Here is a 13542-nt window from a genome sequence, read left to right on the forward strand (position 1 = left end):
TGATTTTTAATTCATATTGGCCCAATGAGCTTCTAATTAGCAGCCACCATTCCAAGGAAGCCCTGTTGTTCTGGATATGCTGTTTCCCTTTCACATATGCTTCTCCAGAATGTCACATCTGAGGGTCTGGGATAATGAATTTTTGTTACAAAATAAACCACTCAACCTAACAATTGGATCAAAAGCCAGGAGGTGAGGGCTGCATTCCCATCCTGACTTTGCAGCTCCCTCAGTTTCAAGGAAGGTAAGTTCATGTGCCTGGAAATAATTTCAGCCTCTAAACAAGGTGTCTGGTCCTTCAAGTGCTCAGAGATCAGCGTACAACGTGAATACTTGGAAAGTTTAGCAGTGTTATTTGTAAATAAACCAACAGCAATAATTAGCACAAACACAGTGTGGAAAGGAGCACTTCTAATTATTGATGCAGTTTGAGTTGCAGCCATATTTTAACAGATTGGTTTGTTTATTAAAATATAAATGTCCTTTTCTCCACACAGACATTGAGGAACCACTGTTAGGATACAGAAATTGTTGGGATTTTGGGTGACACCCCTGGTGCAGCTCGGAGGCTCCTTCAGCGTTCATTTCACAGCAATTCCTCAATCAGCATTCAGGGACAGCAATTTTTGCTCTTCCAAGTAATTACTGCAGGAATCCCCTTTACCTGCTGCTGCCATGGAGGGGTGGGGAATTCCTGGCAGCTGGGAAGTGCTCCTGGATGTACAGTTCATACCTTTTCCTCCTGTTCACCCTATAAACCTGCAGCCTTTCCCTCTCTGCCTGGGGATCCTCCAGAATCCCATCCCAGCGGAGGCTTTGGCTCAGCTGAGCACAGAGACCTTCCCCTGCCCCAGCAGAACCCAAAATGCTGCCAGCTGATGCTACAGCCTTGTTTATTTTTGCATCTTCCTGATTCCCCTCTGCAGAGCTTTGGGCTGAGTCAGGGTTCCTCCCAGGAGCTGGGATGTGAAGTGCTGGAGGGGAGTGGGCCCACTGCTTTCTGCTTTTGTGGTCTTGTTCTGCTGTTGAAATGATAAATGCTGTTAGAAAAAAGGTAAGTGTTGCCTCTCAGGCTTTCCTGATTATTTCATAAAACAAAAATAAAACGAGCCAATGGCTTGCTGTGCCTTAATACAACCCCAAATCTACGGGAAAAATAGTAATGGCCCAAAAATCTTATTTTTAAGTAGGAAATAGATATTTTTCCAATTGGCCAGCGTAGGGATTGTCACATCTGTAAAATGTATTTATTGAAGCTGTTAATGCATTAATAGCACTTCTGCACTGGCATCAAGTTCACTGCATTTGCCTGACTCAGTTTTAGCAGGAAATTGATTCTGAGTTGTTGGGGATTTTTTTTAAGCTGCCATCCATTAATAAAGTGAGCCATATGATTTTATTTTTTTAATAGTACAATTTCTGGAAAATTTCAGGCACTTTTTGTACTAAGATAGAGCAAATGAATGGAATTATTCCTTTGCACAGAAAATTTTTTGAATTTACCCTTCCTTTTCTGTAGTTTTACCAACCACTCACCCTGACTGATAGATCAGTGCTGTAACCCAGTGCAAGGGTGAATATTTAAATATCCCCTAAATATTAACAGCATCCCAAATCCCGGGCAGTTTATGGAATTCTCTATTCCCCAGCAGGTGCCTTCTGCCTCCTACTGCAGTTACATGTGCTCCATCTCTGGGATCAATTTGTAGCTAGAGAGGAAAATCTGTGTATAAACAGGGGGCAGGGCAAGGTTTTAAATCACCATCGGTGGTTTCCTGGGAAAAGCTGGTTTTTCTCACCTGCCCTGGTGCTGACGGTGATGGCACTGGTGGCACTCCTGCGTGGTGGCTTCTTCCTCCCTGGTGGCTTCGTGCCAGCTGCTGGAGGGGGTCCTGGGTCCCTCCTCCTCCTGCCCGCATCCCTCTGCTGCCCAACAGCCCTGGAATGGCCTGGCAGGGAGCAGAGGGAGGAAATTCAGCAGCCCCAGCGTGGCCTCCCTCCTGTCTGTGACCCCTCTGCACCTTCCTCCCCTGTGAGCCTTCCCCCCCATCTCCCCTCAGCCCTTCCCTGCCTCCTCCTCCTCCTCACTTTCTCCCTTCCCCTCTCCTCCCTCCATGCCAGCGCCTTCCCTCGCTCCCGGCAGCTCTCCAGGGCAGGGTGACACAGGGACAAGCCTGGACTCGCCCCTTTGTCACTGGGAGCCGTTCCCTACCCTTGTCCCTGCGTGAGCAGGTGCAGGGCTGTGCCTGTCCCTTGTCCCCTGTCCCTGTCCCAGCCCTGAGGTGCTGCAGGATTGGCAGGGGAAGCACCAAACCCCAAATCATCCCATCCCTTCACACACCTCAGCCCTGTAAATCAAGGGGCTGAGGGAAACTCATCTTTCCCTTCCTGTTTCTCTTGCCCGCTTTGCCAGTGGGGGGGGGGGCGGCGGGGCCGTGGGGATAGAATTGCGCATGCGTGCGGCTGATCCCGGGAGCGGCGCGGTGGTTGGATGAGTAAACGCCGGGACGGCCGTGGCTGCAGGAGGCGGCGGAGCCGCGGCATCCAGCAGCTCTTAAGCGGGAGGCTGTGCTGGGGAAGGCACGGCTCGGCCCGCCATGGAGCGGCGGCGGCAGGAGCCAGAAAGCGGCCACGGGCGGCGGCGGGGCGGCCTCGTCAGCGGGACATGATCCCGGGGTGGCGGGAGGGGCGGCGTGGGGGCGGCGGGAGGTGCTGCGGGGCGGCCATGGCGAGCGATGGGCTGGTCGGCGGCTTGGCCGCGGCGTGCGGCCGCTGGGGGCTGGGGGGGCTGCTGGTCCGGCGGGCAGGGGCGGCGCTGACGAGAGGCTGGGCTTGAGCGGCAGCAGGCACGGCAGAAGCTGGGCTGGAGCGGCAGCAGGCACGGCAGAGGCTGCAGCCACTGGTGCAGACGCCGCGGCGCCGGCACGGGGTGGTGGGCGGGCTAGGGCGCTCCGGTCCCAGCGCAAGCGGTGCCGTGCCGGGACCGGGGGATTGCGCCCAAACGCCGGCAGGGGCGGGCCCGTGGGCAGCTCGGGGTGCGCTGCGTGCGCTTGGAACGCCGGGGGGGGGGGGGGGGGGCGGGCAGAGCTTCCCGCGGCACCGCGCGCAGGGGGCACTGGGGGCGTGGCGCGGCCGCGCCAGGCGCGCTCGGCGCCGCAGATCCGGGAGCCGCAGGGAACTGCAGAGGCGGAGCAGCAGCGGCGGGACTGGGGCCACAGCCGACCCCGCTGTATCGGCAAAGGGGATGAGGGGGACGTGGGGGGCGGCAGAAGCGGCCGCACTCGCGGGTAGCGGGGGGGGGGGGGGGGGGAGCGGCGGGGGCAGGAGGGGGCGGTGCCGCGGTGACGCCGGTGGGGGGGGAGCTCGTAGAGGCGGGATTGAGGGGCGGGGCCCGCGGTAGCCGGGAGAGCAGGAGCCAACGGGGTGGCAAAGGCGGGGATGGCGGGAGCGGTGGGAGGGGCCAAGAGGACGGGGGCGGGCTGGCAGGGGCGACCAGGACCGCGGGTACCGGAGCTGTGCGGTCCCACGGGGAGGGGGGGGCGTGTCCCGCTGGAGACTCGCGGTGGAGAGGGGCGGAGTCGCAGGAGGGGCGGAGCTCGGCGGAGTGGCTGCTGCAGGCATCCCCCGTGCAGCAAACAGCTCAAGCAGCGCCCAGCAAGCTGGGACCACCTCCTCGGCAGCCAGATCCTGGCGGGAGATCCTATAAAAGTGCTTTAAAAACCTGTGTCCTAAAAGTCAGTGGGGAGGACGCCTGAACGGCACGCCATTTTACGACAGTCGCGCTTTACGGCAGCTTTTACGACAGTTTTGCTTTACGGCACCTTTTACGACAGTCGTGCTTTACGGCACCTTCTACGACAGTCGTGCTTTACGGCACCCTTTACGACAGTCACGCTTTACGGCACCTTTTACGACAGTCACGCTTTACGGCACCTTTTACGACAGTCGTGCTTTACGGCACCTTTTACGACAGTTTTGCTTTACGGCACCTTTTACGACAGTCGCGCTTTACGGCACCTTTTACGACAGTCGCGCTTTACGGCAGCTTTTACGACAGTCGCGCTTTACGGCAGCTTTTACGACAGTCGCGCTTTACGGCAGCTTTTACGACAGTCGTGCTTTACGGCACCTTTTACGACAGTCGTGCTTTACGGCACCTTTTACGACAGTCACGCTTTACGGCACCTTTTACGACAGTCACGCTTTACGGCACCTTTTACGACAGTTTTGCTTTACGGCACCTTTTACGACAGTCGTGCTTTACGGCACCTTTTACGACAGTTTTGCTTTACGGTACCTTTTACGACAGTCGTGCTTTACGGCACCTTTTACGACAGTTTTGCTTTACGGCAGCTTTTACGACAGTTTTGCTTTACGGCACCTTTTACGACAGTCGCGCTTTACGGCAGCTTTTACGACAGTCACGCTTTACAGCACCTTTTACGACAGTTTTGCTTTACGGCAGCTTTTACGACAGTCACGCTTTACAGCACCTTTTACGACAGTTTTGCTTTACGGCAGCTTTTACGACAGTCGCGCTTTACGGCACCTTTTACGACAGTTTTGCTTTACGGCACCTTTTACGACAGTTTTGCTTTACGGCACCTTTTACGACAGTCGTGCTTTACGGCAGCTTTTACGACAGTTTTGCTTTACGGCAGCTTTTACGACAGTCACGCTTTACAGCACCTTTTACGACAGTTTTGCTTTACGGCAGCTTTTACGACAGTCACGCTTTACGGCACCTTTTACGACAGTTTTGCTTTACGGCAGCTTTTACGACAGTCGTGCTTTACGGCAGCTTTTACGACAGTCGCGCTTTACGGCACCTTTTACGACAGTCGCGCTTTACGGCAGCTTTTACGACAGTTTTGCTTTACGGCAATTTTTACGGCAGTCGCGTTTTACGGCACCTTTTACGACAGTTTCGCTTTTTGGCAATTTTACGACAGTCAAGTAGTTTTACCAACCACTCACCCTGATTGATAGATCAGTGCTGTAACCCAGTGCAAGGGTGAATATTTAAATATTCCCAAATCCTGGGCATTTTATGGAATTCTCTATTCCCCAGCAGGTGCCTTCTGCCTCCCACTGCAGTTACATGTGCTCCATCTCTGGGATCAATTTGTAGCTAGAGAGGAAAATCTGTGTATATACAGGGGGCAGGGCAAGGTTTTAAATCACCATCGGTGGTTTCCTGGGAAAAGCTGGTTTTTCTCACCTGCCCTGGTGCTGACGGTGATGGCACTGGTGGCACTCCTGCGTGGTGGCTTCTTCCTCCCTGGTGGCTTCGTGCCAGCTGCTGGAGGGGGTCCTGGGTCCCTCCTCCTCCTCCTGCCCGCATCCCTCTGCTGCCCAACAGCCCTGGAATGGCCTGGCAGGGAGCAGAGGGAGGAAATTCAGCAGCCCCAGCGTGGCCTCCCTCCTGTCTGTGACCCCTCTGCACCTTCCTCCCCTGTGAGCCTTCCCCCCCATCTCCCCTCAGCCCTTCCCTGCCTCCTCCTCCTCCTCACTTTCTCCCTTCCCCTCTCCTCCCTCCATGCCAGCGCCTTCCCTCGCTCCCGGCAGCTCTCCAGGGCAGGGTGACACAGGGACAAGCCTGGACTCGCCCCTTTGTCACTGGGAGCCGTTCCCTACCCTTGTCCCTGCGTGAGCAGGTGCAGGGCTGTGCCTGTCCCTTGTCCCCTGTCCCAGCCCCAGGGTGCTGCAGGATTGGCAGGGGAAACACCAAACCCCAAATCATCCCATCCCTTCACACACCTCAGCCCTGTAAATCAAGAGGCTGAGGGAAACTCATCTTTCCCTTCCTTCCTCTCCCCATTTCCCTTTCTCTAGCCCAGTTTGCCTTTTCCTTTCCTTCCCTCTCCACCTTTACTCCTACCAGAATAGTGGAAGCACATTTTCTGAGGCAGCAGCATCTCTGAGGTTTTTGGGGCTGGTGCAGCTCTGTCCTTGCTGCTGGGGTTTGGTGGGAAGAGCTGTGAGACCCTGGCAGACTGCAGAGGTGAAAATCCTTCCTCACAACTCCAGGAGCAGCTGCTGAATCCATGCTCCTCTTACAGGTCCTCACCCTGGGAGGAACAAGTGGTTTAATCCTTTTTGGGTGCTTTTTCCTCCTCCTCCCTTCCTCTTTTGTCCTGATGTGTTCAGATGTGGCACTGCTGGTGGCACTGGGACAGGAGGTGGCATCAGGCTCCTGCTCCCACCCATGCTCTCATGCCCAGTGCTGATGCTGGACAGCAGCCAGAAGGTCCCCAGAGCTGCCTGTGGATAAAAGGGACAGTGACACAGGGCAGAAGAGAAGGAAAGCAGCAGCAGCAGTGATGGAGTGTAAATAATTCATCCATACCAGTGTGGTATTTTTGGAAGGGGATTACTTGTTGCTGATGACAAGTGGTGGATGTTGTTAATTTTATTATGATAAAACCTGACTCGCCAGCCAAAATTAGAGCCCAGTGGGAGCTGCTGGCCTGAGCTGCCTGTAAAGAAAATCATCTTCTGACAGCTTTTCCCTGGATGCCAGGACAGGTAGGAGCAGCTTTCTCCTGGCTGATCTGCCCCTCCTGCTGCTGCAGGGGCTGGGAGCTGGGGTGCCCCTGGCGGCAGATTGGGTTATCCTGAAAGGGCAAAATCCCCAGGCAAACCCTGGTGCCCTTTTTGACTTTGGATACAACTACACTGAGAAATTTCTCTAAATTTCTCAGTTTATTCCCAAATGTGCATCGTTTTCCTGTGCCACAGAGGCACAGAAGTTGTGTATGAATCTACACATGGGCTACCAAGGAAGCCTTGTGAAATGATCTTGTGGGAGCTGCAGGCTCAATGTGAACAGGGAAAGGAGAATTAGACCTGAGCCTTGCCCATGCAAGCAAAATGTGGATCAGAATTGGGAATTTTTCTTTAAAACAGGTTAAAAAATAAGCAGATTTTGCTGTGAAGCATCAGTATTCTTCCAGCATTTGCTTTGTCTTGCACACCCTTGAGCAGGTGTGCTCTGTAAACAAGACCTTTTTGGTTCAGATTAGGGACAGAATCATTGACATTTTATTAAGGAGCGGTAATTAGAGGGACGAACACAAATTGAATCAGAGTATTGCAATCAGAGCAACAGCTTGGAGAAAAGCCCTGGACTTCTTGCTGTGAATTGTGAAGCAGCTGAACTGAGCTGGGGCAGTCAGGCAGAAGGGGAAGCAGTGCCAGACAGCTCCTTGCTCCAGTTTTCCTGGGAAATTGCTGCTCAAGAGATAAGGATCCAGCCAGTCTGACCTCCTGGTGTTCACCAGCCCAGTGTTCAAACTGGGAATCCTGGAGCACTCCAGGATTCTCCCAGCTTGGACCATTCTGCTGTACAATAAAGCTGCTTTTAAGCACCTGTGGTTCCTCTGCGGGACCAAGTTTAACCTCTCCAAAAAGCTGCTCCTTCTTTGCCATTCCTTGGGGAACATCCCAGCCTGATGTGACACAGGAGAGGAGAAGGGATCAGCTGAGGGCAGGCATGGTGCCACTGTCAGCAGCACTGGTGAGCCTGCAGGAGGAGGTTGTTATCCCTCATTGTCCTTGTCACGGGGATATTTAAAATCTCTGGCAGCTGTGATCTGGTGAATAATTCAGCAAAACCCATCATTGATAAAAGAGAGACTTTGAAGGGTTCTTTGGGTGGAACTGGAAGTGCCTGGCTTCTGAGAAACGAGTCTATTAAAAATTGACTTGGTGCTATCAAAGATAAAACCTTGTATTTAGCCTTTAAATTTTTTTTAATGTAACATCATATTTATTCTCTGTGGCATCCAGCTGCCAAGGCCCAGCCTTGCAGACTCTGGAGCAACTGTGGGGATCCTGACAAGAAAAATTCAACAGCAGGATGGATGCAGGCTCTGAGATGTGTGTTATTTCCCTGCCAGCACAGCTGGTTAAATAAGGTAATTTATCTTCTTCCTGAAGTTGGCTGAACTGTGTGTTTAATTTATTTATATTATTGACTATGTGGAAGAACTACCCTGGTGCGAAATGTCATCGTCAAGTGTTTTCTTCCACGGAGCTGCAGGCTCTGTGTTCATGCAAAATGCTCCCTCTGATGTATTTTTCAACAGTTGCCTGAATCAAAAAGAAAATTATCTGCTTAGACTTGAGTTGATTCAGGTGCAAGGTGGCTGAGGGTCCCTGAGCTGACCCTGGTGGATGTGTGGAGGTGAAAGGGTTTGCAGAAGCTCCAGATCTCTCAAGAGCCAGCTCTGAATGGGCAATAGAAACACAATTTATTTTCTCTTCCTTTCTCTTTTCCCTCCCTAATTTCCCCCCCATCCCTTCCTGTCACACGGCAAATTTACTCACAGCATCAACTGGACATTTAGACAGTAAGGAGACCAAATTCCTGTGTTCTGGTGCAAAGGAATAATTGTGTTCCTGTGATTTGCTGCTGACTCACCACAGGATCTCAGGCTGTCCCTCCACAAACCCAAATTTTGCTGCTATTACCAGCAAATGTCTGTAATTGGGATTGCTCAGGAGGTTTGGGTCCTTCAGTTTTAAAAGGTCTGAGTCCCCTGTGCTTGTCCCAGGCCTGGCAGGTGCCCTTGTTCAGTTCTAAAGATCCTTTTTTGTTGGGGTTGGGTTTTTGTTTGTTTCTTGTGTGGATTTTGGGTTGGTTTGGTTTTTGGGGATTTTTTTCCTTCTTTTTCTGATTGTTGGACGGTTTGTTCTGTTTGTGTGCGTTTGTGGTTTGTTTGGTTGGGTAGTTTTGTTTGTTTTGTTTCTGCTTTGGGTGGGGTTTTTTTGTTGTTATTGTTTGGGGAAACTTATTGTTTGGTCTTTTTCAGGGTTTGTTTTGGTACCACCTTTCCTTGTTTATGGTTGGGTGTATTTTTCCCATGGGCTCTTGCTCTGTTTTGGGACGCACATCTGGCAGTGCCCAGAGCCCAGAAAAGGTTCTGGGGCACATCTGGCAGTGCCCACATCCCCCTTAGCTTCGCCTGGATCACATCTGGCTATGCCCACAGCCCTGTTCTGCTCCTGGTGAACAGCTGGCAGTGTCTAGAACCTCACACAGGACCTGGGGCACATCTGGCTGTACCCACATCCCCTCCAGGTCCTCCCTATCCACATCTGGCTGTACCCACATCCTTCCAGCCTTTCCCAATGCACATCTGGTTGTGCCCACATCCCTTCAGACCCTCCCTATCCACATCTGGCTGTACCCAACACCCCTCCAGCCTTTCCCAATGCACATCTGGTTGTGCCCACATCCCTTCAGACCCTCCCTATCCACATCTGGCTGTACCCAACACCCCTCCAGCCTTTCCCAATGCACATCTGGCTGTACCCACATCCCCTCCAGCCTTTCCCAGCGCATGTGGCGGTGTCCAGGCCGCTCGGGGCCGCTCGGTAGCCGCTCCGGACACCAGCAGGGGACGCGCGGAGGGCGGGCGGGGGCGGGCGCAGGTGCGGCTCCGTTTCCGCCTCGTCCCGCCGGGGCAGCGGCTCCGGGAGCGGCCGCGAGTGAGGCCGGAGCGCAGGTGGGTGCGGGGGGGAGCGGCTCAGCTCGGCTCGGCTCGGCTCAGCCTAACTCGGCTCGATTTGGGCGGAGTTTGAGCCGGGATCCAGCGGCCGGCAGCGGGAGGAAAAGCGGCGTGCCCGGGGTTTGTGGGTTCTGGGAAGGGGGAGCAGCTTGGAGGGGCTCAGGGCACCCAGAGCCGGGGGAGAGGTCCCTGAAAGGCTCCGGGAGCAGCTGGGAGATGTGACCTGCGAGCCTGCCCTAGGGCTGGGCTGCAGGAGCTCCGCAGGTGCCTTCCCACCCCCAGCCCTTCTGGGAATTTGGGTGGGATTCGGGCTCTGAAGGGAATTGACTGCGAGTGGGAAAGGTGTGCAGGGAAACGAGCCACAGGTGGAGGTGAAAGCGATGTGTGGAAAAGTTACCAGCACGTCCTGCTTTTGGGAGCCTGGCAGGTGGGAGAAGCCACCCGTGGGAGGGTGGATTGTCCTGGGTTTTAGGTGATACCACACCAACAGTGTGACAGGGAAGAAGGCGAGTAGAAGTCTGTTTTTAAGCTGATGGGAATTTTGAAGTTTGTAATGAATTTTCATCCTCAGAAGGAAGTTAGGCTTTCTGTTCCCGAGTAAATGTAGGTTGTTATGGGGATTAAGCTGATTAGGAAGGAGGTTTTGACTGTACTTGTGATGGTCTTGAGGGTATTCTTGCGACTGTTAGATCAAAGTGGGAATAGGATAGGGGTGGAGAGGGTTATTAAGGTTGGACGTGCAGGTGACAGCGACATGCTGTGCCCACCCTCGGGGTTTTTGGGGTGCTGCAGGTTGGCTCAGGTGCTCTCCTGGTCAAAGTCCACGGCTTTACTTCTGCTCGTAGCAACGATGTCCAGGGTGATAAAAGCCTCGCAGCGGCTGCGTTTGTGGTGCTGTTCAAGGGTGCCTAAAACCAGTTTTACACCTTAAGGATGCCGAGAAAAGCTCTTCCATCTCCCAGATGTGCCAGCAGGCCTGTGGCTCGGAGGACAGGGAGTTTTTGGGGAGGCCTGGCTGCTCAGCAGAGTTTCTCCACGGCCAGGAGCTGTTCTTTTCCTGGTTCACTGGAGTTTACCCGTGGGACAGGCTGGCATGAGGCTCCTCTTCTGCACGGGATTCCTGGACAAAGCTGGCCCGTGCTCAGTGCTTCCCTCTGTCCCATTCTTTCTAAGAAACCTGATTCTTCTCTGGAGGCTGGGAGGTGCCACAGTGCCAGCCTGCAGCCTGAGCTTTTTAGCATATCAGAATAGTGAAATGAGTTTCTCTAATTGGCCATTTAGATGCTAATTTCCTTCTCCCATGCCAGATCAACCTGAGCCTGCTGTCTTCATGAATTATTCACTTTGCATAAGGCACCTGCCTGGCTGGGGATCAGGAGGAAATGGGTCCAAAGTCTGATAAATAAAGATACACCTTGGCAGGTGGAGCAGTGCTGGCTTTCCTCCCCGGCATCAAGGGGTGCTGGGGCACCTGGAGGCTGCTTTGCTTTGGCAAAACCCGTTTGGGTTTTTTTGGTGGGTTTTTTTTTTGTTTGTTTTGGTTTGGGGTTTTTTGTTGTTTTTTGTTTTTTTTTGCAGCTCACCATCTCTCAGGTAGCCACACTACCAAGTGCCTCTCGTTCATGCAGAATTGTTGGTGCTGGATGTTGGCTTTCCTGTCGAGCTGATTTTATCTTCCCACTCACGGGACTGGCATGGGCCTCCAGGGCATTGTATTTTAAAAACTCTTTATAAGCTGCATCTTAAAAGCAGTTTGGCTTCTTGTTGCTGCTGCTGGGATTGGGAAGCAGCTGTGGTGGAGAGGAAACTTCTTGGTTTTCCCCCCCAAACCTCATCCTCACCCACTTCTTTACCAGCTTGGCCTTTCACCATGAGGACATCTCCTCCCAGCTGGTGTTTGGTTTGGGCTGGCCCAGCCAGAATGAGGATCTGAATGAGGTTGTCCCCATTTTGCTGGCACTGATGCTGCTTGGATGGAGCTTTCATGGGGAAAGTCTCCCTGATTGGGTCCTTAAGTTGTTTTCTCCAAGCTTGGCAAAGCTTTGTGGTGTTTATTTGGGCAGTCTTTTGGCCCAAGCTGCAAGTCAGCTCTGATCCCTAGATTCCCTGTGCCAGCTCTGATCCCATTAGATCCCTGTGTTATCTCTGATCCCATTAGATCCCAGTGTCAGCTCTGATCCCATTGGATTCCCTGTGCTAGCTCTGATCCCATTAAATCCCTGTGTCAGCATCTCTGATCCTGTTGGATTCCCTGTGTCTCCTGGCTCTCCATCTCCTGCTGAGGGTGTGTAAGGAATGCCAAAATGCTGCTCCTCAGCCATGCCCAGGTGTGTCTCTGCCTGAGGGAGCTGCTGGGGATCTCCTGGCCCTGCTTAGCCCTTATAAAATCATTTTCCAGCATTTTATTGGTGCCCACAGCAGGCTCCTGCTGCAGGGGCTGTGGAACTGCTGGATGTGGGTGTGAATGAGCAGCTCAGTGTGCTTCAGGTGTGAGAAAAACTTCTCCAAACCCTGATTCAGCCTTGCTCTGGCTCCCAAGCCAACTTTGCATTTCCTCCAGCCCCGAGGGTTCTCCTGGCACTTCAAACCAGCTCTGAAATACAGCTGGGGGCCTTTAAAGCACAGGGCAAGAGGGGTGGCTGCAGCAAGAACCTTCCTGCTGGTGAGCTGGGTTAACCTTATCAATCCCTGCCCCTCATTTGTGTCATGGCAACACCAGCAAACACTGCTGGGTTGCCAGGGTTTCCCTGGGATAATGGGGTCTGGCTGCAGAGCAGGAGGTGATTTCACTGTGAAAAATGTGTATTATGTGATTGGCTTTTTTGCAAATATTAACATGAATATTATATGGGTTGTGTTAGAAAGTTATGCTGTGTTAATCCTTTTAAGTAGTGTGTTAAATATAATTTTAGGCTATAACATGATGTTAAAATACAAACTGTGCAAGATACTTTTCTAACCAGCTCAAGGAATGGATAAGATAATCAAGAAATTCTTCATACAGAGATAACAACAAGACACTAAAATCCCAAAGAGGAAAAATTATTACCTTCTTATTGAGAATAACCAAACTCCTACCTCCTTTCAGACTCCACAGAGTCAAATCATAATTTACAAGATGAAGGGGGGGAAGTTGACAATAAACAAAAAAATCCCTAGTTTAAAAAGAATGTTTACATCATGTATGAAATATATGAATATACAACAAACTATTACTTTAAAAAGTTAATCCTTTGTTAGCAGACATGCTTTTTTGAAGAAAACATCCAAACGTTCATAATTCCTTACTTTTTTATTGTCCTTTATTGTCCTAACTCTGATTGTCCAAATACTTATTGCTCTAATTTTTATACTATTTTTATACTATAGTATAAAAGTATATAGTATATACATATACTATAGAAATATAGTAATATATAAAAATATACCATAAATATACTATAATATACTATAAAAATAAATGCATAAAAATATAGTAAACTATAGTATAGTATATACATATAGTATATACATATACTATAAAATAAAGTAATATATAAAAATATACTATTTTTATAGTATATTATAGTATAATATACTATAATATACTACAAAAATCCATAAAAATACAGTATAATATAGTATAGTATATACATATAGTATAAACATGTCCTATATGTACATACTATATAAGCTTTTAAAATTTTAACACAAGTAATTAGCATTTTTCACAACACTGATTTCTTGGAGGGAAAACCTGGGAATCCTGAGGGAGGTGATGCCCTGGGAGCAGGTGAGGTATTTACACAGCTTGGGAATTGGGAGCTTGGCTCCAGCCAACTGCTTCATTTTGATTTTTGTAAAATGAAATATTAAAAAAAAAAAAGTAGTCTAATTAATTTGCTATGAGAACAAATTACGAGCTGCTCAGCTGAAATAGGCAGGCAAATGGAAGCTGACTGGAGGCCTCATCATGGACCTGTGTAGGATTTTTTTTCTGTCACTGCATGAGGAGGTTTTCGTGCCATGAGTGCCTCAGTGTCAGTAA

At 51.1% G+C, this 13542-nt stretch overlaps 2 protein-coding genes across 6 annotated transcripts in view; one reads left to right on the forward strand and one right to left on the reverse strand.

The window, feature by feature from the left end:
- Positions 1 to 2655: 2655 nt before the first annotated feature.
- Positions 2656 to 3621, reverse strand: LOC136565264 (uncharacterized). The gene has a single exon (XM_066563766.1). The coding sequence runs from the start codon at positions 3619 to 3621 to the stop codon at positions 2656 to 2658; it is 966 nt and encodes a 321-aa protein (XP_066419863.1).
- A 1146-nt stretch (positions 3622 to 4767) lies between these two features.
- RPH3AL (rabphilin 3A like (without C2 domains)) overlaps positions 4768 to 13542 on the forward strand; it is a 44129-nt gene continuing 35354 nt past the window's right edge. For 3 of the 5 annotated variants that reach the window (XM_066563223.1, XM_066563227.1, XM_066563226.1), the window contains exon 1: positions 6539 to 7919. The gene's annotated coding sequence lies outside the window, so the exon portion shown is untranslated. Of the gene's footprint in view, positions 6331 to 6538; positions 7920 to 9420; positions 9513 to 13542 lie in introns of those variants that run through there. The other 2 variants (XM_066563224.1, XM_066563225.1) reach the window with 2 other exon arrangements.

This window comes from Molothrus aeneus, chromosome 20 (assembly GCF_037042795.1).
Source record: "Molothrus aeneus isolate 106 chromosome 20, BPBGC_Maene_1.0, whole genome shotgun sequence".
Lineage (NCBI taxonomy): Eukaryota > Metazoa > Chordata > Aves > Passeriformes > Icteridae > Molothrus > Molothrus aeneus.

Bases quoted from the DNA above. Each gene is read 5' to 3' on its own strand.
- LOC136565264 (XM_066563766.1), bottom strand. From the start codon at position 3,621: ATGCCTGCAGCAGCCACTCCGCCGAGCTCCGCCCCTCCTGCGACTCCG.